Raw genomic sequence first — 27,064 nt, forward strand, 5'->3', positions numbered from 1 at the left:
AAAGAACTATTGGGACTTCATCAAGATAAGAAGCTTTTGCACAGCAAAGGATACAGTCAACAAAACTAAAAGACAACCTACAGAATGGGAGAAGATATTTGCAAATGACATATCAGATAAAGGGCTAGTTTCCAAGATCTATAAATAACTTATTAAACTCAACACCAAAGAAACAAACAATCCAATCATGAAATGGGCAAAAGACATGAAGAGAAATCTCACAGAGGAAGACATAGACATGACCAACACGCACATGAGAAAATGCTCTGCATCACTTGCCATCAGGGAAATACAAATCAAAACCTCAATGAGATACCACCTCACACCAGTGAGAATGGGGAAAATTAACAAGGCAGGAAACCACAAATGTTGGAGAGATGCGGAGAAAGGGGAACCCTCTTGCATTGTTGGTGGGAATGTGAACTGCAGCCACTCTGGAAAACTGTGTGGAGGTTCCTCAAAGAGTTAAAAATAGACCTGCCCTACGACCCAGCAATTGCACTGCTGGGGATTTACCCCAGAGATACAGATGCAATGAAACGCTGGGACACCTGCACCCCGACGTTTCTAGCAGCAATGTCCATAATAGCCAAACTGTGGAAGGAGTCTCGGTGTCCATCGAAAGATGAATGGATAAAGAAGATGTGGTTTATGTATACAATGGGATATTCCTCAGCCATTAGAAACGACAAATACCCACCATTTGCTTCGACGTGGATGGAACTGGAGGGTATTATGCTGAGTGAAGTAAGTCAATCAGAGAAGGACAAACATTATATGGTCTCATTCATTTGGGGAATATAAAAAATAGTGAAAGGGAATAAAGGGGAAAGGAGAAAAAATAAGTGGGAAATATCAGAAAGGGAGACAGAACATGGAAGACTCTTAACTCTGAGAAATGAACTAGGGGTGGTGGAAGGGGAGGAGGGCGGAGGGTGGGAGTGACTGGGTGGCGGACACTGAGGGGGGCACTTGACGGGATGAGCACTGGGTGTTATTCTGTATGTTGGCAAATTGAACACCAATAAAAAATAAATTTATTATTAAAAAAAATAAAAATAAATAAATAAATCTGGGTCATCTTTCCAAGTGATTGGATTTCCTACTACTTACATTCCCCTCATCGTTAAAATGCACAGTATACACTGATAAAGGTAATCTGATCCTTAGGAAAATTTAAAGCATTATTTCTTATTGATATCACTTCCAAAGACTTTTATATTCTATGTACAATCTATGATTTTAATAATTCTATGTAAGAAACGTACTTTTTGAGTTTTTTAAAAGCATTTTCTCTTTCAACTGAAAACCAGTTAAACAAATAGGAGCTAATCCAATGCTAAAAGAAACCGGTCTTAAGGAAAAAAAAAATTAGAAAACTTCGTATTATAAATTATTTTGAATAGTGAAAAATTCTTTTAAAATAAAAAAGACAGTGATGATCATCATTTCTATTTACTATTTATCAGTTTCTATATGCCTCTGTTGTTTCTAGGTGACAGCTAAATTAAACAGTTATTCTATTTCTCATTCTTTCTCATCTATCAAAGTATACAAGGCAGTCATTTTTTTAAAAGATTTTATTCATTTATTCATGACAGAGAGAGAGAGGGGCAGAGACACAGGCAGAGAGAGAAGCAGACTCCATGTAGGGAGCCCGACATGGGACTCAATCCTGGGTCTCCAGGATCAGGCCCTGGGCTGAAGGCGGTGCTAAACCTCTGAGCCACCTGGGCTACCCTACAAGGCAGTCATTTTTGAGGATTTTTCTGTCACTAGGATATAGAACTTGGTATAAACTCTGGACAGTTTAATATTTTTGCTATATTAATAATTTAACATGATTTTTTTTTTTTACCTGTAGCTATGACTGTCACATAATGCCTGGTAAATTGATGCAGAAAGTGATGCTGCTAGTGAATGAAGTGTATGCACCTAAAACCAAAACAGCCACAATTACATTTTATACTAACATTTCTATACAATAGTAAGATTTTATATATTATAGAAAATACCCAGCAAACTAGCAATATCATAAGACTAGATCCTAAGACTAACGAATTCTACTTTAAAACTTCTAAAATAACACCTAACTTAATATGCATGCCCAAAACAAAGCTAATTGATTCAAACATATCTTTATCAAATATTTACTTACTGTGACCCTGCCATTTACCAGGCTGAGTAATGTGCCAATGGGCTGTTATACCTAATGATTAGCTTCAAGATTAATATTCCAAAAAAAAGCAGAACCAAAATAAGTATACAATTTTCAGAGCTTTTATTTAAACTGCCTTATAAAATTTCCCTTGATGAAATAAATAGTTGATCTTACCAAGAAGAATGAATTAAATGTTTAGATATATCAATCACTGTGTGAAATGGCTGATTTTTCAGAAAGCAAGTAGTTTACTTAATACTTAAGAGTAGTGTATACTCTTAGAATTTTAAATTTAGAAAGTTTAAAAATTATCAATATAAAAACTACATCCTAAAAATGCCATATTGAATCAACATTTTCAGATTCATAAAATCTTAAAATTTGAAGGGACCTTAGAAATCAGTTTAATACTCTTTCAAAGCCTTATCCAAATTTCTAGAAACTGGAAATGTTTCCTTATAATTTATATGCATTTAATGCCTTTTCTAAGTGTCCATATTCACCGAACAAATAATTTAAGTAATCTCTGCTAAAATACTGATACAGATTAATTCATGCTATGGATTAGAAGTCTCTAATAGGTTGATGTAACCAGTAAATTGTTCAGAAGAATATACTACCAGAGGTCAAACATGCCTTTCAAACAAAAGAAAAACAAACAAACAAACAAAAAAAACGCCAGGGACCTGAAATGACATCAGCCACTGGAACTGGAAAAGCATAGCACAACACACAGGCTAGCACAGAGGTAGTCTGATCAATTTCAAATCCTACCAAGCTTCCTTCCTAGTGCTTCTTGGAATCTATCTGTTCTTAGGTTTTCAATACAGGGTATGGATTTATTTGGGGGTAGTAAGTCTGTCAAAATCTTGATTGCCCCTAATACTGCAGAGCCTCCAATAAACACAATCACCATGGAAATAGTAGTGAGGGTACTTTGGGATATTTCTGATCAGCTCTGGTTCTCTCAAATATATTCCCTGAGCTTATATTTTCATATATCTTGGCATATAGTCATAAACATTTCTCAATTACTGGTTCATTTAAGGAGAGTGAGGATTTAAAGAAATATTAAGAGGCAAGAATACTGTCTAGAAAATTCCATAATCAAAAATTATTTGCCTATCTTAAATTACTTTTCCATAAAGAGTCTTCCACTGATCAGGACTGGAAAGTAGCACGTTAAGAGCACTTTAAAATATTCCTTTAAGTTCAAACCAGAAGACAAGTATAACATATTTACCTTCTCAATGTGTACAATATCAACTGATCATAAACTTTACATACCTTCACATCTCCAACACTGGGGTGAGGTGGTGTTTTCATTTGAACAATAGTGTAAAGTATATCATGGATGTGATTATTTAGGTATAATACAGGATTAGCTATGACTGTTTTTGTTGAAGCAATACTTGCTGAAAGCAGAGGTAGGGTGGTAGGCAATGGAAGTGGAGACTGGAGCTGCTTCACTGTGGTCTCCTGTGGGTTACAGTAGATTATTTTTTGCAAAGTAGTTAAAATGAAAAAACTAATAGTTACATGATAAAAATACTGGTGATGAACAACTGAATAAAAGCAGCATGTACTTATTCACTCATTCTACAAAAATTTATTGAGCACCCAATCTGTACCAGTTGCTATGTGAGACACAGAAGATACAAAGATGAATTGAATGTGACACAGCTGTGCTCTCAAACTGTTAAGCCTACTCATAATCACTAAAATTCTGGTCAACAAAGACCCATGCAGAGTATAAATATCTGCCTCCTACAAGCAGAGAAATGGGACATATTTAGGTTAGCTAATAAAAAGAGCTATTAAAATTATTAAAATAACCAAGCCTGAAAACAAAAGTGAAGTTCATACCTGCTGGGATTCTTGTAGCAAAAATTTGAGTTCCATCCTTACTGAGGCCAGTCCACCACCCTGGGCCCCATGAAGGCTACAGTAACTAAGAAACACTCTCAGAAGATCTTGGTTTTTCTGTAACCATAACTTTCGTCTTTCTGCATGTTCTCGTTTTGCCTGCAATCTCCGTCTTTCTATTTGGTGCCGCTCATAGGAACCTATGTCTGGTTTGTCTGTCATTTCTTCCTGGTCCAGAAGATCACTTTCTACCTTGGAGTATGTTTTACTGGTATACTCTTTAATAACTGATTCATGGTTACATATCTCATGCAGGGCAGCAATTTCCTTTTCAAGCCAGTTATAGAGTTGAAATCTGAGTTTTCCACCATCTACTTCATAACCTGTAGCCAATGTTCTTAGTTCTGTCATAAGGATCTTTAAACAAGCTCTGAATTTCAGTTGTTCAGCAATCACATCAACTTCAGTATCACCTTCCAGACAGTCCTCTTCCTGAGGAGTCAGTAATACATTAGGGTCCGAGACTTTCTCATCTTGTCTATCTGTCTCCCTGGCATTTGTACTTTTCATTATTAAACCAACAGCATCTTCTTCCTCTTCTTCTAAGGCACTATCATGCTCTTCACCCCAATCAAGGTTAAGAGGTTCCTCATCAACTTTCACTATTGGCTGGCTCCAGTCAAACTGTGATGAAGTTACATTTGACCAATCAATGCCAGAACTTTTATTGTCATCACTCAGAATCTTTGATTCTGAAGGTAAATCATCCATTTTTTTAGAAATTGAGTCAGGCTGACCTTGTTTTGAAGGTAAGGCTGATATTTTGGTAACTTTTGGAATTTTGGAGAGTACCTCCAAGGCTAGAACAGGGCATCCAACTTTAAAATGAGCATTTGCAGTGGTAAAGAATAATTTTCTTTCTATAAGATTAATTTTATCAACAAAGTTTTTTTCAGTTTTGAGACCTAAGGTTGCCAAAGTTCCTTCAGGGGAGGCAAGGTTTCTTCGAATAAGCAAAGGATGAGTTCGAAGGTAGTTGTAGAAACTAAACACCACTGGGTTACAAGATTTGATGATAACTATAGAAATAAAACATACAGTCACAAGATATTATGTTAATTTGCACTTATATTACAAAAGAATAAAATATGTCAACATTTCCTCGAAATAAGAATACCCAAATATTATATATATAATAATACACATATATATATAAACATATATAAACATATATATAAACATTGCTTTTATTTTTTAAATGGAAAGAAAACATCTAAAAAATGTTTAATTGGTTCCCTAAAAAGAGAGGGAAGAACAGGAATGGAGAGATGAGGAAAGAAGCTAGATCTCTCTGAAAATATCATGGTTTTATATATTTCATTTCAAAACCATGTCAACATTTTATATAGAAAGAAAAATTAAATTTGAAAAAAAAACAGCAAAATTTTAAAAAGTGATTCTGTATATCAAGCTGGTAGTGTAACTACACAAAGAGGAACTATAAAGTGACTTTAAAATAAGTAATTTGGGGATCCCTGGGTGGCGCAGCGGTTTGGCGCCTGCCTTTGGCCCAGGGCGCGATCCTGGAGACCCGGGATCGAATCCCACATCGGGCTCCCGGTGCATGGAGCCTGCTTCTCCCTCTGCCTGTGTCTCTGCCTCTCTCTCTCTCACTGTGTACCTATCATAAATAAATAAAAAAAAATTAAAAAAATAAGTAATTTGGCTATACATTCTTACTGGGATATACCATAAAAAAAGTTATAAAAATAACTGCAAAAAAAAAAAAAAAGCTTAAACTGCTCTCAGTAATCATGTTGCTATGAAAAATTTTTGCATCATTATTCTCAAGCGATCATATATGTATAAAATAACAAGTATGCTAATGCTATGAGAATTCAAGTTTTTCATTATAAGACAGAAATGTAAAATCTAAAAAGAAATCTATAATCTGGGGCAGCCCGGGTGGCTCAGCGGTTTAGGGTCTGCCTTCGACTCAGGACGTGATCCTGGAGTCCCGGGATCGAGTCCCACGTCGGGCTCCCTGAATGGGGCCTGCTTCTCCCTCTGCCTGGGTCTCTGTCTCTCAGAGACAGAGAATAAATAAATAAAATCTTTAAAAAAAAAAGAAAAAAAAGAAATCTATAATCTATATTGAATTAAAATTTTCAGTGTGAGCTCATGAATTCTCAGGTTAAAAAATACATATATATACTAGCTCCATTCATTAAAACAGCTTAGACACAATAATCAAAATCAATAGCAAAAAAAAAAAAATCAATAGCAAATGAGGATCCCTATGCCCAGGCTGTAGTCTCTATTATTCCCCCACTTAAAAGGAACCAGGATCCTTTGGAAGGATGGCCATTTCCAGCTCTGGGGCATTAAATGTACAAGATGAGCCTGAAACATCGTGCCATAGCAGAAAGCAAAGAAACTATCAAGGAATAATATCGATAGGATTCAATAACTTGTAGAGGCTCCCCTGGTTAGAAATGAGATAGTCTGAGCCTCTATAATAATAAACTACAATGGATTCAAACACAAATCTATCTAAATCTGTGAGTTCAAATAACTCAAATAGAATATAAAAGCTAATTAGTCACCTTTGTAGTATGTTAGTGAACCAAACTATTATTTTGAAAACTGGTAAAGAGAAAGAATCAAACATTTATGCTCCCTTCACTACATATACTACTGAATTTCAGAGTAATCAAACAGCTAAGGGAGACTGTACTCCTAGAGAAGAATTCCAACTCATAAAGGAAAAATAAAATGACACAATTAGAATATCGTAATTTTACAGACATTGATGAAATAAAAAATCTATGCAGTGATCACTGATGGCTGTTTATACAATAAGCAAAACAAGCAAACATTATGAGTTCCCTGATAGAAGTACTCCATATCACCATAAAATATTTCTGCCAAAAATCCAAAAAAAGCATCTAGGATATTAATTACCAATTTATAGGAAATATAGAGAACATGGGGAAAAAAACACATGAAGTGACAGAAAAGGGACACAACCAACAAATTCTATTAAGTGAGAAATCACAAAACAAACAATCTGACTTTATTTCAAAGGACAAGAAAAAGAAGGAAAAACTATGAATTAAAGTAGGCAAAAGAGGCACCTTAACTAATCATAACATATATGCCTCTTTTGAATCTTGATTCAAACAAATCAATTGTATAAGATTTTATGAGACAACAGGAAAATCTGAACATTACCCATTTCATGATTTATTAATCAAATTTTGTTACAGTGATATGTGTTACGTTTAACAGTCCTTACTTTCTGGAGATTTCATTTTGAAATGTTTACAAAAGAAATAATATGCTGGAATTTGCTTCAAGATAAATCTATGATGAGAATGGTAGGAGACTGTGCACATTTTATTAAAATTACCTGGGAAACTCAGATACTTATTTTTCTTCTAATGGTTTTATTTCCTTTCCTTTAAAATTTATATTGTTTATTAAAATATTTCTTCTTTATAAAGAAGAATATAAAAATGGGTCCCTAATCTCTTTATCCATGTAAGCAAGCCTTTTTATTCTTAAAAAATTTTTTTAAAGATTATATTTTTATTTGAGAGAGAGCATATGAGAGAGGAGGGTCAGAGGAGAAGCAGACTCCCTCTGAGGGGCTCAATCCTAGGACTCCAGGATCATGACCTGAGCCAAAGGCAGACGCTTAAGTGACTGAGCCACCCAGGTACCCCGTAAGTTAAGTTTTTTTAGCATTTAAAAATAATACATGACAAAAATTTTTTTTTCAAGTTTTCATTTAATTTCAAGTTAGTTAACATATAGGGTAATATTAGTTTCAGGAGTAGCATTCAGTGATTTAGCCCTTACATATAACACCCAGTGTTTATCACAAGTGCCCTCCAAGTATTAATACTCATCATCCAATTACAACTACAGAAAGCACAAAATACAAAGTAAAAGCATGGATCTCCCCACACCTATTCCCCAAAAGTAATTCAGGGTTTTTTTTTAAATTAATATTTATTTATTTATTTAAATTAATATTTATTTATTTATTTATTTATTTATTTATTTATTTTAGAGAAAGCAATAAAAAGCAGAAGTGGGGTTGGGGAAAAAGAGGGAGAGAATTTTAAACGGTTTCCATACCCAGCACCGAGTCTGGCACCGGGCTCAATCTCACCACCTTGAGAGCACAACCTGAGCCAAAAACAAGAGTCGGAGGCTTAACTGACTGGGCCTCCCAGGTGCTCCAGTACTCAGTTTCTTTTGATTTGTTCCAGCAAACAGCAAAGGGAGAGGAAGAGGGAAACTAGATGCAGTATGTACATGCAAACACATTTGCAACATGCACATGTAAATAAAAAGCAACAAGAATGTTGCTCTTTCACACTGTTCTGCATCTTACTTGCTTCACTTAATAATACAGCATATATTAATACATTGATCTACCTCATTTTCTAATGGCACACTATTTCTGTGGTATGGATATACGATAAATCATTTAACTATTCTATTGACACTTAAAATGTTCCATTTTTAAAAAAGTATTGCAGAGTACTAATAAATGTCCTCCAGCTGCTTTTAAAAAATCTAAATTATTTGGGTTAACTAGAAGTAAAGAAAGCTTATCTATCACACAAGAATAAAAAAGTTCATGCACAAAACCAATATGTGAACAGCCAAAATTCCTACTTTAAAAAAGAAAAATGAAAACTGGGTGTATAATTATATGGAAAGAGCTATACAATGTGTAAAAATTATTTATGCCTCAACTTAATATAATTGTTTTTTGTTTTGTATTTTTTTTTCTAAATAAACATAAGTTTAGAAACAGTCTTCTTTTGGGATGCCTGGGTGGCCCAGCGGTTGAGCTTTTGCCTTTGGCTCAGGGCATGACCCTGGATTCCCGGGATCGAGTCCCATGGCAGGCTCCTTGCACGGAGCCTGCTTCTCCTCCCTCTGCCTGTATTTCTGCCTCATTCTCTGTGTCTCTCACGAATAAATAAGTAAATAATCTTTAAAAAAGAAAAAAGAAAGAAAGAAAGAAAAGAAACAGGCTTCTTTTAAAAAAGAAAAAGAGGGGCACCTGGCTGGCTCAGTTGATGGACCATTTGACTCTTTTGACCTTAGGGTTGTACATTTGAGGCCCACATTGGGTGTAGAGATTACTTAAAAATAAAATCTTAAAAAACGGGGGGGAAGGGGGTACCTGGGTGGCTCATTCAGTTATGCAGTTGCCTTCAGCTCAGCTCATGATATCAGGGTCTTAGGACTGAGCCCCACATTGGCTTCCTGCTCAGCAGGGAGTCTGCTTCTCCCTTTCCCTCTCTCTCTCCCTCTGCCTCACCCCACTGCTCATTCTCTCTCTCTCAAATAAATAAAAATCTTTAAAAATAAAAAAAAATAATTAAAAAGAGAAAGCCACAATGTCCTACCTTGATGTTCATCATCATCCTTTGGTGTTTGTTCCAATAACGTGTCCAAAGCTCGGGTATAGTCTTTCATTACCCAATAGGCAAGACTACGCAGGAAAGGATCAGGATGTAATCTTTTGCAATCGAAACCTAAGCCATCCTTTTGACAACCCAAAATCTTCTCATTTAGGATGGATATATAAGTGGATGAAGTCTCAAATTCAGATTCATATAAACGAGCAATAACCATGGCTAGTTGAATATCTTCCATTTTTTCAAGGCATACCTATAAATTCAAATATTAATACTTATTTAATAACTACTTAGATATATGAAATATTCCACTAATACCCTGAAATCTACCATTTATATTCTCCTAGTGGTGGGAGGGGTCCAGAGGTTGAGACAGTAAAAGGCAGTTAAATGACTGCTTGATAGGAGATTAAGGAATAGCAAGAAAAAAAGAAACTAGAACTTAGCAGCTTCTAGCCTAGAAAGATCATTTTAAAAATAAGCATAAGACAAATATCAACATCATTTCAGATTTGTCAATTTAAATTAAATACACTTACAACTTTGAATTTATATATACATCAGTTCCTCTTAATTTCCAAATACATTTCCACATAAATACAATTGCTACCATTTTAAAAGGACATTCTAATTACAAAACAAATAACATGAAATAAAGCAACATATTCTTTACTCTCTCTGAGTTTATATTCTAATTTAATTACTTATATAGAGTATTTGAGATCATTCAGGCAACATAAACATCTCTCAATCACTATTTCTCTTCTCCTGATTATCTTTAGGTTAAAATTCCCATGTCAAAATTATAAATATTTGTTAATTTAAAAAATCATACACCAGAGATAATTTTGAATATATGACTACTCCTAAATATAGAGAACTTCTCTTCATTGAACACTTCCTATTTCTTCTATAATATATTATTTCCAATTATTTCTTATTTTTCCTTCACCTGTTTGGATTGTTCATAATGACAATAACTATCCTAGGAGGAAGGTCTCATAACAGTAACATTCATGATTTCTCTCTTTATCAGCTGCCAGGAGTATATATCAAAAAAATGCAAAGTCTTACCTCTTTCATTCATTTTCAAATACCTAAGACTACATTACAAACAGTACAAATAGCAATTCCAGTTCCTTATCTATGAATTTCATTTAGGAAAAAAAAAGAACTTAAAAGTAGCTGCCTCTATCTACCCCAAAGGAGGAGGTTGTGACCTATGCAGACTTGAAATAGTTTAGAATCATAAAATAGCTAGGAAGAAAGTATTCATAAACCATTTTTTGCCATTTTTTCATGCATATACACTTGAAGTGTACCATATTCCCTATATAAAATTTTTGGTTTATGTTTCACACTTGAATTGATTTATAATTTTGCTTGTTACTACACCACTGTTTAAGTTTGGTGACCTCTGTAGTTACCAGACAGAAAATTACAGTCTACTCTACAAACTTTTCAGGTTTTCAATCTCCTACAAATATCTCACAACATGTTTTCTTTATTCATACCTCTATGGCATCTTTCAATGAGCCGGCTAACAAGAAAAAGGCAGCAGATTGTTCAAAGCGTTGTTTTCCAAGTAAAGAGAAAGCATTTTTCAAAGCGGCTTTACGCCATCTATCTTCATTAAAGTTGTGGCTGAAAAATGTTGTCATCTTTTCATCATGCTGGGACCTGGGAACGAGAACACAAGTATCAGCGGTTAAAGGAAATCTAAAATATTTTGAATCCTTTGCACAATATGTGAAAATAACCCCAAACATCCATCAAAAACAGTAACTTCAGTAATAGGCGTCTGTTACCAAGCTTCACTTCTAATAAGGAAAGCTCAAAATCCTTATATACACATAAACAGCACACAGGAGCATTGTGTACTTTTCAAAATGCTTTTATCAACTTTTTTTTAACAATATGTCACCCTTTATGTTAAGCTGAACCAATATTATGCCCATTTTTTGCAGATAAAGAAACCAAGACACAAAAAAGTAAGCTGATCTGGTCAAGCTCATATATCTAAGTACTTTCAAAAGTATTAGCATCAGAGATTTGCAGTACAATCTTCATTTCATTAAATCATGTACAATGTTGAGGCAATTTACCTAAACAGACCCCATACCACTGCTTTCTTCTTCATGGAAAGGTAGAATAATGCAGCATCCAAGGCATCATTGTTCCTTTGAAAAGAAGCCTTGGCAACCTAAATGGTAAATAAAATATTCTATTAAGTTGACTATTTTATAAAAGAATTACAACCAATTAACCAAGAGTTACTGGTTCCCTGCTCTTACATGACTGATTGGAACCATGGAGATTGAAAAAAGTTTGCTCTATTCCACAATCTCCAGTAGCTTATGATATATACTCTGAGAGACAACCATTTGTACGTAATTTTAATAAAAATAATAATAGCAACTAGCATTTACTGATTACTTACCATGTACCAAGCACCAATCTAACTGCCTTTTATTTATCTTACTTAAACGACCACAATTCATGAGAATTATCCTTATTTTTACATAGGCCGCAATGGAGACACAGAGAAGTTAAATGAATTGCCTAAGGCTACATAGTAAAGTGTGGAAAAGGGATTAGAATCCCAGTGGTAATGAAACTATCTACCCTAGGAAACAACAACAAAAAAGGCAGAATATTCAATAGATAGGATCTTCTTCATGAAAATTAAATGTTACATTTCTTAATGTTTTATAAAAGCCAAAATGCTAATAACTTCTACAGGCTATGCAATTTCACAATTTAAGCTTTCTCAACTCATATTGATACAGACATCTGTGAATATCAACTATAACACACACACTTAAAAAATTACAGACAAAAATAAGTGTTCCACTGTTTTTTAAAAACATTCTTTGCTGGTATTTTTCCAATCAAATTTTAATAATTCTAAAAGACTGACACCTTCTTTCTGGCATGTAATTAAAATACAGAAGGCTGAAGCTCCATTATTTTGAAGAGCTTACATATTTCAGTTCTTAGAAATTCCATGAGAAAGAGTCTAAGTGAGCACATGACTGATACTCTCCTTGGGAGCTTATAACCAAAACTGCCGAATTCATGCAGAACCAATCAACTCAGTGTTAAGTTTAAGAATTAAGCCAGTAACATTATTGTATATAATTATATTGTTTTGAACACGATTACCATACAGACCATATCTAAGTTTTTCAAAGACACTTAGAAAACTTCTGGAAATCACTAAGTTGAGAGATATAATAATAAGAAACAACAATTAGCTCACAGTGACTCATAGTAAAGAAACTACCAAGGCATGGGAGAGGGGGAAATTGAGTCACAAAAATGCTGTATTCTCAATACTTGTTTATCTTATTTCTCTTCTACTTTTTTGGTATTTTTTTCTGCCTTCAGTCATTTAACTTAGTATTCGGATGTTTAATAATTTTAATTCTGATGTTTAATAATTTTAGAGAAATTTTTGTTCATTTTTAGCTAAGGATTTATAATATATATCTTAAGGCAAAAAATTATTGTAACTCTTTGATGCGATTTTAAGAGATAATCTCTTGTGGAAATAAATTGTATGTAACATATCAGAAATAATTATATGACACAACCAATTGTTGATGGAATTAAAAAGATCTTTGTAGACATCTGAAACATTTCAAAGATGTCCTTTTCTCATTGCTTTAGAATATAAAAAATTTAATGTATTGTGTTATGTACATGCTGTAACAATTAACTTGCCCTACACACCAGAAACTACATTACTTGGTTGGTGTGAGAATAAATTCCTTCTTACATTTGTGCCTATTTTCAAGAGAGAAATACTGGTATCTTATTGTCAATTTTACATGTAACAAGAAAATGGCACTTCTGTGCTTACATTTCAAACTGATCTGAGGGCCATGATGAACACCAGAATCTCAGGATGCTGAGATGAAGACAGCACATCTCTAATCACCCTCAATTTACCAAATGAAAATGGGCCTGAGGGAATATGCACTTTAAATAAAGTTTGCCAGGTGATTCTTTGGACACACTAAAATTTGATGACGACTACTGTAGAGGAATGAATTCCTCTTGGGAGAAATAAATCTATACTTCACAAATGTAGTATCATTAATTGTACCTGGAGGAATTTCAATGAACTCCTACAAGTAAACAATAAGTGAGAATTTCACCTTTCTAACCCCCGTAGAGTAGAAAGGGCACAGACTCAGTCTAATACTTAAAAATGCCAGGAGCGTGTGGGTTACTTAACCTCTCTAGATCTAGTCCAACATGTGGAAATGGAGATGCTAACACAGGGCCAGATTATATGAAATAATCTATGAAAAGCAACCAGCACCAACCTGGCACACAGTAGGTGCTCACCAACAGTCTGTTACTGCAACACTGAAAGAACTTTCAGCTTCCACTAACAAATTATGGGACAAATTTTTTTCTAAAGGGAATCTACCAGAAAATGGATTCCAAAAGCCTGTCTTAAAAAATTTTATAGCATGTTTAATTTGTTGCCACAGATATATTCCTCAAGTGCACACAAATCAAAACCTTTTATTGAATGGTATTTTAAGTATGCAAAGGAAGTTTGCTATTTATTAATGTAGCCACACAGAGAATCCTTTATATAAAAAAAGTTTTTATATCTATAGTGTACATATCTGAAAAGAACTGAAGTTTGTTTTCTAAATTTAGATTTCTGTGTTTTCTTTTGTAAATATTATTATTGAAGTATAGTTGACATCCAATGTTTTTTTCTTAATTTTTAAATTTAATTTAATTTTTATTTAAATTCAATTTGTCAACACACAGTGTAACACCTGGTGCTCATCCCATCAAGGGCCCTCTTTAGTGCCCATCACCCAGTTACCCCATCCTCCCACCCAACATTCAATGTTAAAATATAGTTTTGGATGTATAACAGCGATTCGACAATACTATACATTATGCAGCACTCACCACAGTAAGTGCAGTTGCCATCTGTCACAGTACAATGTTACTACAACTTTACTGACTACATTCCCTGTGTTGTACTTTTCATATCCATGACATACTGCCAGTTATTTAAAAAAAAAGAACCCTGAATTTTCTCAAGCTAGGACATACCTCAACTGATAGCAGAAAACATGCAATTCTATAAATATTATAAACTCAGTATGTATGGTAAAAGGCAACTGATATACTACAGAAACATTTCATAAAGGCCAAGTTTTTGGAATCTCCAAAACTTTTTATTTAAGAAATTCTCAAGATCTCAAGATGTACAAACTAATTCCCTACAACAGATTTTCTGGAAGACAGTATCTTTTATCCTTTAAGATTTTTAAAAAAGATTTTATTTATTTATTCATGAGAGACACAGAGAGAGAGGCAGAGACACAGGCAGAGGGAGAAGCAGGCTCTATGCAGGGAGCCCGACGTGGGACCCGATCCCGGGACTCCAGGATCATGCCCTGAGCTGAAGGCAGATGCTCAACCGCTGAGCCACCCAAGTGTCCCATCAAGATTTTTTTTAACTTAAGCATCCAATGAAGTAAAGTTACCTTTTCAATGCATCTTCGAAGAGTGTTAATATTTCTGACCCACCAACCTATTCCCATAGCTCTTAACTCAGACCACTGAGGGTCCCCTCTCTGAATGGCCGGAATCATATTAATCAGTTCCTCCTCAGCCTCAGAATGAAAAGCCCAGGCAAAGTGGCAGGTAGACACACCTAAATTAGAAATACAAAATAATAACCTTCAGAACTATATCAAAAAAGAACACAAAACAACTTTTCACACAGTCATGCATTTATTCACTCTGGGAAGAATTTCCAAGCAGGAAAAAAAAAAGGTAAAAGGAGGTCTTTCCTCACTCAGTTTTACACTACACGCTTCTAAACACATGGAGCAATAGCAGAATATACAAAACCAAAAACTTCTTTTTTCCAAAATATTTGCTTTTTTCTCTGCAAAAACATAGGCACTAAAACTTAACCACTGGAAAGATATTTGGACATCGGGTCATTTATACATACACACACACGTACACGCACCACACTTATCAACAGTGAAAGCTCTGGTCAAGTCAAAATATCTCGGCCTGTGTCCTTGGGAGTTTTTTTCAGTTTCTTCACAGCAAGCCCCTTGCTTGCAGACCATATTCCTTAGCACCGACTACTGGAAACTGCGCCACTTAACCAAACAGCCAATGAACTACGTATTTCACAGTGAAGTCTAACCTGCAGTAGAGTTGCAGGGAATAGCAGGGAACACATTTCTCTGCCTCCGGCATCTTGGTTAAAAGTAGTTTAAAGCTGCCTAACACTGGTGATATATGGCAAACTCTTTTTGCCCTGGTAGAAGACTGACGGGGCTCTAGGCCGCTTTTAGAGGCAACACTATCAGACGTGGGAGTACAAGAGAGTTTATCAGCAGCTGAACTTCTGATAACACTTCGTTCCACTTAGAGCAGGTGAAGAGGAAACAAGGAAAATGACACACTGATTGGTGACACATAGCGGGAATGCCAGGAAGAACCAGAGGAGCCTAGGAAAGAGGCCAAACTGGTCAACATAGACATCTATATGGACCTATTTTGGACCTCATGTCTGAAGTCAATGATGTACTGTACATTACAGTACAGGCTTCTCAATGCTCTAAGACCATCAATATTACTACATATGATTTTTTTCATTAACAACTACTATATAGACTTCCAATACAGTTTCAAGCTTTTCTAACCATTACTGCTTTACAACAGTTCCTTTAGAAAGTATAAAAGGAAAACTTATTATGACTATTTTGAGTAATAATCTTAAATCTTTTAAATTTCCTATGCTAACATTTATATACAACTGTGCTTGAAATCACAGCACAAAAAAATTAGTGCAACAAGCCTTGACTGCCACCAAAAATTTAGGGGGAAATGGTCAAGATTTAATAACATCAATTTGTAGTTTTTTGGAATCTAAAAGGCAGATTAATTTTCTCACTTTTTAAATCTTTGCCCAATTTAAGAAATAATCACTATATCAAACTACCGACACTTTGCTTTATAAGTTGCTATTACATAGCAATACACACAGAATAACTTTGCTAACTGCAAATTTATCATATAAAGAATAATATAAAATATATTACACTTCATACCTGTAAGTGAAATGGGATTGATTAAACTTTTAGTATGATTAAGTGGGAACAATAAACACACAGGTATGTCAGGGGAATTAGGTTCAGAAGGCAAGATTAAAAGTGCAGTGAATATATGTGGAAGCCTATTTATTTTAATACAAGCATTGTATCATAAGTCATATACTCACAAGTAAAGCTGTTGTTTGAGGAATATCTGTCATATAGTAATCCAGTAGATTTGCATACTTGTAGCACACTGCCACACACCCTGATTTGAGATACAAGGATTTATATCAGCCCCCTATTTTACAGGTTAAAAAATCAAAACTTCAGAGTTTAAGGTGATCTGCCCCATATCCTATACCAAGAAAAGATATTAAGAAGAAAAAGAACAGGGGCACCAACATGTAGTTAGTTATTTATCAATTTATTTTTTCTCTACCAATAACAACTATTCTTTGCAGTTTTTCTCTGTTCTTAGCCTTTCTACCTATATACTGGCTACTTAACTTTCCCTGAAAACTGTTCCTATAATACCAATCACATCTTATGTCCAGTGTTTTACCTGTATCAAAGGGAAAAATGGAATTTTCAATTCCTCAATGGTCATTAAGTGATTCAGCACTATCATTTAAAACTAAAATATAAAAGAACCGTTGAGATACCACTTTTTAAACCTAATCGAATGGCACAGATTGTTTAAAACCTAATCAAATGGCACAGATTGTTTAATATCAAAAAAATAAAATAAAAAACAATACAGTGATAGTATCAAGTGTCAACAATGGGTTAAACTTTGGAATCATCAAACACCGCTTCTGGGAATATAATGGAAGACAGTGTTTCTGTCTGGGGCAATACCTATCAAGAGTTAAGAAATTTCACTCTTAAATACAGAGAACTGGTGGTTGCCAGAGGGGAGGTGGGCAGGCAGATGGGTGAAACAGAACAGGATTTAAGAGTATGCTTATCTTGATGAACACTGAAAAGTATATGGAATTGATGAATCATCATATTGTATACCTGAAACTAACACTGTATATCAATTATACTTGAATAAAAAAAAACCAGTAAGGTACAGTTACATTCAGAATTTAGAATATCAGCCTGGTAATACTGTAAACTGTTGACTGAAACATTAAAAATAAAAACAACCACCTTAAAAAAAAAAGAGTTAAGAATTTTCAAGCCCTCGGATTCCACTGTTGGAAAGTAACACGAGGAAATAATCAGATATATACATAAATATCTATATGCAAAGTAATATGGTCATTCATCACAGTGATCATTCATATAGAAAAGAAAACCAGCAAAATCTGTTTCAAAATTAAAGGACTGGATAGATGAAGCACAGTTTAGAAACACAATGGATATCAGACAGCTATTTAGAATTACATGAGGGTAAAGGGTAAGTGTTATGGGTAAGACCAAGAAATTATAGAGCCTGGTATTCTAGTTCCTACAATACTAAAGCATTATTTATAGGACTGCATCCAGGATGCTGGTTTCAAAAGGAATATAGCCTAATAAAAACTGCACTGGGCTGGGATTCTAGCTCCGAACTCTATCAGTAGCCCTATATCTTGGCAGGTCACTTTATAGTTTTTTTAATCTGTCAATTAGGGGGCTGACATAAATCCTTACATTTCAAATCAGGGTATGTGACAGTGTACTACAAGTATGTAAATCTACTGCATTGCTATCGGGCAGATATTCCTGAAACATCAGCTTTCCTTGTGAGTATATGACTTATAACAAAATGCTTATATTAAAATAAACATAAATAATAATACATAGGGCAAAAATCACACAATTTTTAAAGAAAATATATCAGTTGTCAAAGAAATTCAGGGCCACTTTTTTAAAAAAGATTTTATTTATTTATTTATGAGACACACACACACACACACACACACACACACACACACACAGAGAGGCAGAGACACAGGCAAAGGAAGAAGCAGGCTCCATGCAGGGAGTCCTATGTGGGACTCGATCCCAGGACTCCAGGATCACGTCTTGGGCTGAAGGCAGGTGCTCAATAACTGAGCCACCCAGGAGTCCCTTATGGCCTTAGGGTTTACTACTAAGCTACTATGACTTTAGTAAGTCTGAGAAACTGAGATAGAAGAGCAAAAGTTGCAGAACAGAGCTGAAAGAGGCACAGAAAAAGGGTAAGTGGGTAAACTATGTGACTAGAAGATCTTAAGGATGTATGTATATAATGACTTGGCTAATTCTTATACACAAATATAAATACAAGTATTCCACTACAATATGAAATAAAAGTTGTGGAAAGGTCCAAACAAGGAGTTAAATACCTTGATGAAGTAGCTGTACTCGGTATAAAGGAGGCAACGATGTCAAAAGGCACGTGTGCAAACGCATAGCTAGCAAGTATCTCAAACCACACTCGTCTAATGTGTCCCTTCCTATAAAGCAAATAGAAAATATGTTTCAGGAAAACTGTCACAAACCAGTAAATAATTAGGAAATAAGCATTAAATTCAATAATAACGATTTACACAAGATGTATGTTTGAGTGTATCCCTTTGCTAACAGTCAAATATCTTTATAAGAAATACATCTTTACAAAAGGTATTTGTAAATACAAAAACTCCCAAATGAAAAATGACTGGGGAAAATATAATTCCCTATTAGTATAGGTAATAACAGTACTTACAGCTATTCATAATAAATGAAATCTTGAAATCCAATAAAAAATATATTAACTATATATAGTAAGCTAGGTACAATTTTAAGAAGCATTTCCCACATGAAGTTAGATGAGATTGAAAAGATAGAAATTACATATCTAAAATGAAATCATTATTTATTATCACTGTTAATTAAAAAGCTAATATTTTCTAGTCTGGTTAGCTCAATTGAAATATAGTACTATGAAAGATTTAAAATTCGATTCCCTAGGCTAGTTTTACAAAGCTAAGGTTGACCCTTAACCTGATTTCACAAACTTAACTCCTATTTAAAAGTTGCACAAAGGTATGAAGTGTGAGGAGTTTCATTAAAATTATAGACACTGTTGGAGAAGCAACACAAAAGTTATGACCAGCACCCAGTCCAGTAACTGCCACTTGGGAAGTACTAAGAATGTTGAATCAAATAATATTTTCTAGAAGAATATAAAATGTTTTAAAATCTCAAAGTTTAAGTTCCAGCTCTACTTCCCATTAGCTATCTTTGTTCATCCACCCATTCATTTATTTATTCAACAAATCAAGTACCTACTACGGGAAAGGCACAGTGTAGGTGCTGGGGATTTGACAGTGAATAAGACAAAATCTCTCCTCTCATGGTGCTTTCATTTTAGGAGACAAAAACAAAAAACAATGTGTCTGGCAGAAAGTAATGCTATGGAGAGAAATAAAAAGTAGGCTTGACAGAAAGGGAGTACTGGAACAAGGGGATTCTATTTTATATAGTATACCCAGGGAAGAACTTTCCAAGACGATGTCTCAGCAGAAACTTGAGGAGGTGAGGGAATGAGCCAGGCATAAACTTGGAAAAAGCTTTCCACACTGAGAACACAAAATATGCAAAGGCCTTGAGACAGGAATGTGTTTAGTGTCTTCCTAGGACAGCAAGGAGGCCAATGTAGTGGAATGAAAATGAACACAGATCACACAGGGCCTTGTGGACCTCCGTAAGGATCTGGCTTTTATTCTAAAGTGAGATAGCAAGCCACTGGTATATGCTGAGCAGAAAAGAGATTAAATGTTTTTAATCACTGGTTCCTATGTAGACAACAGACTGAGGTAACAAGAATGAAGCAGTTTTTTTTTTTGTTGTTGTTCCTTTTTTTTTTTTGAATGAAGCAGTTTTGGGAGACTTTGTCAATAACCAGGCAGGAGGTAACAGTGACTTGGACTAGAGTGGTAATAAAAAAAGTAGTGAGAAATGACTGGATCCTAGATATATGAGAATTGGTAGCAGTTGTCACAAAACTGGATATGGCGGGTAAAAAAAAGCAGAGTCAGGAATACCTTTAATTCCATTTGGAAGAATTCATTTACTTAGAAATAATTTACTGAGATGTGCAACATACTTAAACTCTGAGCTTCAGCTTCCCACCTGTGAAATGGAGACATTAATTCCTCCCTTATCTACCTCATGAAAGTACACTGGGACCAGCATGAGCCATTTTTATACTGCCCAGCCAATCATATAGTTCTGAGTTAGAAAGTTTATAAACTATTTTTCATGGATTATAAATACCTATTTTCTTAATATCCCAGAGTAAAAACTCTAAAAGTTTTCAAAAAAGTCTTAAGACTCTCCTGGGGAGAATTCTGCTCTATTGCACATAACACCTCATAATCATTAGGATTTGTTTAATTAACATGTTTAGAAAATAGGTCATGAGGCAAAACTTTCTAAGGTCTCTAGTTATTTTAATCTACACAGAAAACTTAGGGGATATATTATAAGGATATAAACCTGTATGAAGAGATATATTCCAGGTAGCTTTGAGGAACAGTCTTTTTTTTCAAATTTGGAAATCTTGTGAAATAATGTACAGGCTGGGAGGCAATCATGTATCCACATATGAACCCCAGTTCTGCCACTTATTACCTGTGTGACCCTATTTGCCTCCCTATGGATCAGTGTCTTCATCTATAAAATTTAGTATAATAATAGCTACCTACCAGAAGATTGTTGTGATAATTAAGTATGATAAAGTACATAAAGTGCCTGGCACATAGCAATTGTTCACTCCTCCACAATATTTACTGAATGAATGAATGATCAATAATTTTCGGTTTCCTTGGCTAATGCCATCATTTACAATCAACACCATTACCTTCAACTATCTGTATAAAAGAGAATGGAATCTAGTTTCAGGAGACAGCCAAAAATATTTTGGTTATAGAGCAAATTAGTCAAGACACACATTATAGTAAAATGTATTAAAACCTCTTTTTCTCTTTTTCAAGATTTTCAGAGAAAATTAGGTAATTATAAAAAATATATATACCTAGAAACGGGAAGATGAACAAGTTGAGTTCATGAGGTCTGTATAAGCCTTTTAGTTCAATAGCAAAATTATCAAATGGGCCATTATTATTACTAAAAGTAAAATAAAAATTAAAACAAGCTATAGAAGTAAATATGTTTGAAAAAAACAAGACTACATATATCTAAAATTACACAAAGCTTTCATTGTAAAAATTCATGTGAGAATGCAGATACCACAAACCCATGAAGTCATATTTGCAAGTCATAACCTATCCCCAACTGTCTTTTCTTTCACAATTAATCATATTAGGTAACAATAACTGTCTACTAGAGAGGTCTTCTCACTACAAAGTTTAAAGAAAGACTGCAATTTAATGTGAATCATTATATAAATTATACAAATGGTTCTATTCATGGTAACTTGGTAAATTTTAGTGGGAATATTTACCTGAATAACTCTTATCTCTGCTCTCATCAAGCTCAGTACTGGTGGTAGCCACTGTATCAGCCAAAGCTACAAGGAACATCTGCTCCAAACGAGTAAGGCCTGGTAGACTTGAGTGCATAAGATGACTTGAAAGTACCCTAGCATGTTCTTGGCCAAAGTAAGCAGGTCCATATTGAGAAAGATTTATTACTTTTGATTTGTTTTCTCTCTTTTCTGGCTCTAAATCTATATCATCTGTGGTTATATCCTGGATTTGGAACAGCTCTGAATATTGATCTTCTGGTTCACTTTTGGTATGCTCTTCATAGCTCTGTGGTATTTTTGTACTTTCTTCTGAAATTCTGTAGGTTGTATCTTGATCTGCAGCAAGCAGTGCATATAATGGTAGTGGAGGAATAGAATCTATTTCAGTATAATCTCGAGTACCATCTTTTCCTATGGTGACTGTATCCTTTGCCGTACTGCCACTTACGCTAATGGTTCGGGAAAGATGTCGCTTAGTCCCTTCTCCAGCATCAGCATCTCTAACTATTGCAACTTCACCTGCAATACATTTTACTAAATGAGAGAGAATAGCTTTAGCCCTTCGAACTTTCCCTAAATCCATCAATTCTAGCAGCTGAGTTGGATGATATTGAGGGAGAGTAGGGGAAAGTACATGTGCAGCCTCAAATAAGCCGCCATCTTGAACTACAGTTGGTGAACAAAAAACATCATCAGCAATAGCTGTTCCTTCAACAATACTTTTTCTTGACAACATATTAGATTTAAAGGCAGAATGATCTTGTAACGCTGTCTCTTCTGCATCAGGACTATCAACTTCAATGTCTCCAAATTTGACAGCATGCTTCCACTGTGCATATACATGCATTTCACAATCCATTCCTACCACCAATATCCCATCTCTCACCCAGGAGAGAGAAACAGGCAGAGAAGGTGTACCATCGACAGAAGATACCAAGTCTATAGATCTAAGAAGAACCCATCTTGACCGAACTCCTTGCTTGATACTACCACCTAGTGGTAAAGTAATGACAGCTACTCCATCCTTGCTGTTGATTTGCTCAGTCACAATTCCTGAAAGCCGCCCATACATGAAGATATTAGCACCGACCCCCACTGTGAGAATGTGGGAGCCATCTTCTTTTGATACCCAGTCCAAATGTACTAAATGTTTGATATTTGGAATAAGATATCTATCCTTGCTCAAAAGTGCATCTGATTTGCTGTACACAAACAGATTACTGTCAACACTGACCCTTGAATCAAGTACACTTCCAACCTTGACCAAATCATCAAGATGAATTGTTTGTTCTAAAACCCATTCTGATCCTCCTGTAGATTCACATTCAAAGATGCAAACATGCATGGAAAATTCTTTAGAAACAAAACCATTGTGGTGGACAGGTTGTTTGTAAGCCACGGCAAGGCGACCTGTGTATGAACAGCTAACAGCAACTGGTCTTCCCACGATGCTCACTGTACTGGTATTATCTTCTCCTTCATCATTCATCAAGGGCCATCTCCTCCACTGGTAAGTTTCCTTCTCAACACTTTTACATTCTGGGTTGGTTTCCATATTACACTTCCAGAAGCGAACTTTATTGTCAGAACAAGTTGTTACCACTAAATAAGGTGCAAGGCACACCGGATAAATTGAAGAAGAACTCAGATGGCCTTAAAAAAGAAAAAGCAGATAGTCATGATAATAGAACTATAATATAAAATGCTAATAATCAAGTTCTACAATGTGATAAATCCAAAGTCAGAGTAAGCTTCTTCATTGTAATTCTGCAAACTCCCCTTAATACTAAGTGTCCACTGGCCAAGGTAACTACAAGTCTTGAACAGCCCACTGGTGAAATCAAAATATGCAATAATAATCTATCAGCTTTTAGATGTTTAAGTTTAAGTGAGGTTAGTATTCCACTAAAATAAAACTCAAATGTAATAAAACAAGTCAACCCTTAATCATGAAGTCTGTTACCTGTTATAATTTATATATGGCTTCACCACATGCCTCACTGGATTTTCAGTTTCCACTTATTGCTTTCATCAGAGATGCTTAAGTCATCACTACAGTTTCCCATTCAAATGCCCCTAACCTGCCCCTAAATAATACAGACTCTATATCTGCCCCTACCATCAAAATGTTTTCAGATAGTTAGATTGCTAGATCTCACCATTTTACCATGATTAATTCGAACTCTCTTAACACTGAACCAGAACCCTGACAGCTGAAGACCAATACCACCCATCCACTGTCAACTACAACATGAAGAGTGATAGACATTAGGACTGGGGTCAGAAGACCTGGATTCAAGTTCCAGCCCATTGCAATGGTGGGAAAGCCACTTCAACATCTAAGCCTGTTCCATCTAAATATTAGGCGTCATGTTACTACTTCCTTTGGAGTGTTACTGTTAAGTAACACATTTACAAGAATGTTATAAAGCCTTTGCAAAATATAATTTATTATTATTAATTCCAATAAACTTATTTTGAGTATACCCCAAACTTTCCAAATACTCTGAAATTTCGACCCAAAAACTGGCCCAGATCTGTACCTGCCACAAAAGCCCAGATATAAACCGTTAATGTGATCTTTCCAACTCTGAATTCAAACCTATCTTATGGATCAATAAAGAACCCTCATACTCAAAATAATTCACCATTAACTGAAATGGTTTTGAACCTTCAATTTCAGTTCCCCAAAAATACTATTCTAGGAACTCTTTAATCACAGTTTACAAGTGACAGTTCATTTTAAATTTACCTGCCCTCCAAACTATCTTACCTACCTTGTTAAACTCAGTGTCATTCTAGGGCAGCCAGACTATAATCTTGTATCCTACATTTTTCCCCCATTTATCTGCCAACTCCTGCTCAAACGTATTTAATAAGTGATACATGATTAGCACAACGTGAATGAAAAGCTTCAATTTAAAAAAAAGTTTCTATGATCTGTAAATGAACACATTTGTTCTTCGCAACTGTACTATCATATTATTCCTATTTATAGAAAATCAGAGTGCAGGCAAGAAACTTTGCATTAAAATATTCATATAATTTCCTGTCAGACTGATTTATTTATCACAGGAAACTTTCTAATAAGTATATGTTTCTAAAGAGATACATCGTTACTAGAAAATTAGAGCTGTCAACATACATATTTCAGAAAGGTTCATCCATTTGACCCATTGAAGACCACTCTGAGCTACAACTGCTCAAGTTACCACTCTTCAAGTTACCTTACCTGCTGAAGGCGTTGCTCTTATTACTTCAACTCCTTCTGGGAGATCAAGAGGTTGGCTATATACCAGTCTAGAACTCAGAATAAGTTTACTAGCAGTTTGAAGATTGGCAATTGATGCAGAGTGTGGCATGGGGCTTACACTAGGAGAAGTTTCTGGAGAAGAGTCTATATTCTTCTGTCCAGGGACTGAAAGTAGACTCTCTGATGAAATGCCTTCTGAAGCTTTAGCTTTGAAGATAAGTTATGAAATATATTACTATCACTACTATATACATTAGCTAGAATATTTTGTTACCATTTAAGAAACATGGCTTTTTAAAAATACTTAGGGGACAAGGTCAATTTTCAGACTTGCACTCAGTTACTTTGACAGAATTTTTCTTCTATTTTATTCTTAGCATCACCAACTCCATCACAGAGACTTAATCCCAACACATAAAAACTAGGAAAAAAACTCAAATTATTTCATCCAGTGTTTTCAACCTTTAAAAAGTATCAAAAGCTTGGGTGCCTGTTGACTCAGTCAAGTGTCCAACTGTTGGTTTAGGTTCAAGTCATGATCTCATGTGTCATGGGATCGAGCCCGTGGTCAGGCTCCATGCTCAGTGGGGAGTCTGCTTGGGGATTCTCTCCCTCTGCCTCTTCCTCCTACTCTCATGCTCACATACATATATCCAAAGCTTGAGGAGGAACTTATTAACAAGCAGATTCTTGGGCCTCACCATCTAGAGACTGATATAGTTGTTTTGGGGTAGACCCCAGAAATCCACATTAATAAGCAGCCCAGGTGTTTCTGAAACAGAGCATCATGAGTCAAACTTTGAGAAATAGCAAGGTATTGTCTCACATAGTAGATGAAAGAATTTCAGTTCGGAGAGCTTAATAACTTTCCTACAGTCATATAACTAGCTAGTGGCAAAGAAGACACTAAAATTCCAGGTCTTAACTAGCAAGCACTACAACAAGATGATTTCAAAAACAGATACAAAAAATAAAAGTTCTAAACAAATTTAAGACAGTATTAGTTGACTGGCTTGCAGCCCACTGATAGAATCCAGAAACATGCAGAGCATGACATTTCTCAAGGAACTCATGGGTACCTTAATGTCTTAATGTTTATGTTTTATTAAAGACTAAAAGTAACCCTATCTTAACAGCAGCTAACCTAAGGTCCTAAAAGCCTTGTTTCAAATTTCCTTAATTCCTTAGGAACTTACTTTATCTTTATTACCCCCACCTCCACAAATTTAAAAGTATATAATCAGTCACTCCTCACAATCCTAGGACAGCTCTTTCTGCCCATCGGTCCTTTTCCCATGCTGTTAAACAATCACCTTTTTGTAAAAAAATAGGTGGGGGAGGTTCTTCCCAAGAGTCCAGCTCTTACATTAGAGTGGAATGTAAATCTCTAAGCAGATTCAATTATCTGTGCTTCTGCTACATGTAAGGGATACTCAGAATTACATTTATTTGTTTCCCCCTCCATGAGACTATTAATTTATCAAAGGCAAGGATGATGCTTGCTTTGTATAGCCCAAGAAGCATCAGAATACTAAGAGATATTGAGTAATCCCCCTTTTGCTTCTGATGGATGTTAAATATATCAATCTATCTTAGAATGGCAGACCACTAGATGAGAAATATTCCATAAAATGGAATGATACCACAAGCTTGCATCAGCCTCTCAGCAGAAAAAAGGACTGCTCCTGGCCCTACCACTAACTAGGGTATGCCTCCTCAAGCTTCACTTCACAATCTCTGGCTATTTTCTCATAGCCACATTTTCTAATATATATCTCATGCTAACAA

General features: G+C 35.1%; 1 protein-coding gene across 4 annotated transcripts in view; it reads right to left on the bottom strand.

The window, feature by feature from the left end:
* The window catches only part of DMXL2 (Dmx like 2), a 152,571-nt gene that overhangs the window by 24,788 nt on the left and 100,719 nt on the right, over nt 1–27,064 (bottom strand). For all 4 annotated transcript variants that reach the window (XM_072808513.1, XM_072808511.1, XM_072808512.1 and 1 more), the window contains exons 17-26: nt 25,256–25,483; nt 22,000–23,676; nt 18,896–19,006; nt 15,003–15,172; nt 11,580–11,677; nt 10,989–11,154; nt 9,463–9,727; nt 4,028–5,106; nt 3,449–3,640; nt 1,859–1,935 (exon numbers count right to left, since the gene is read on the bottom strand). In XM_072808513.1, the coding sequence (XP_072664614.1) occupies nt 1,859–1,935; nt 3,449–3,640; nt 4,028–5,106; nt 9,463–9,727; nt 10,989–11,154; nt 11,580–11,677; nt 15,003–15,172; nt 18,896–19,006; nt 22,000–23,676; nt 25,256–25,483 (4,063 nt within the window). The remainder of the gene's footprint in view (nt 1–1,858; nt 1,936–3,448; nt 3,641–4,027; nt 5,107–9,462; nt 9,728–10,988; nt 11,155–11,579; nt 11,678–15,002; nt 15,173–18,895; nt 19,007–21,999; nt 23,677–25,255; nt 25,484–27,064) is intronic.

This window comes from Canis lupus, chromosome 32, assembly GCF_048164855.1.
Source record: "Canis lupus baileyi chromosome 32, mCanLup2.hap1, whole genome shotgun sequence".
In the NCBI taxonomy this organism is placed as follows: domain Eukaryota; kingdom Metazoa; phylum Chordata; class Mammalia; order Carnivora; family Canidae; genus Canis; species Canis lupus.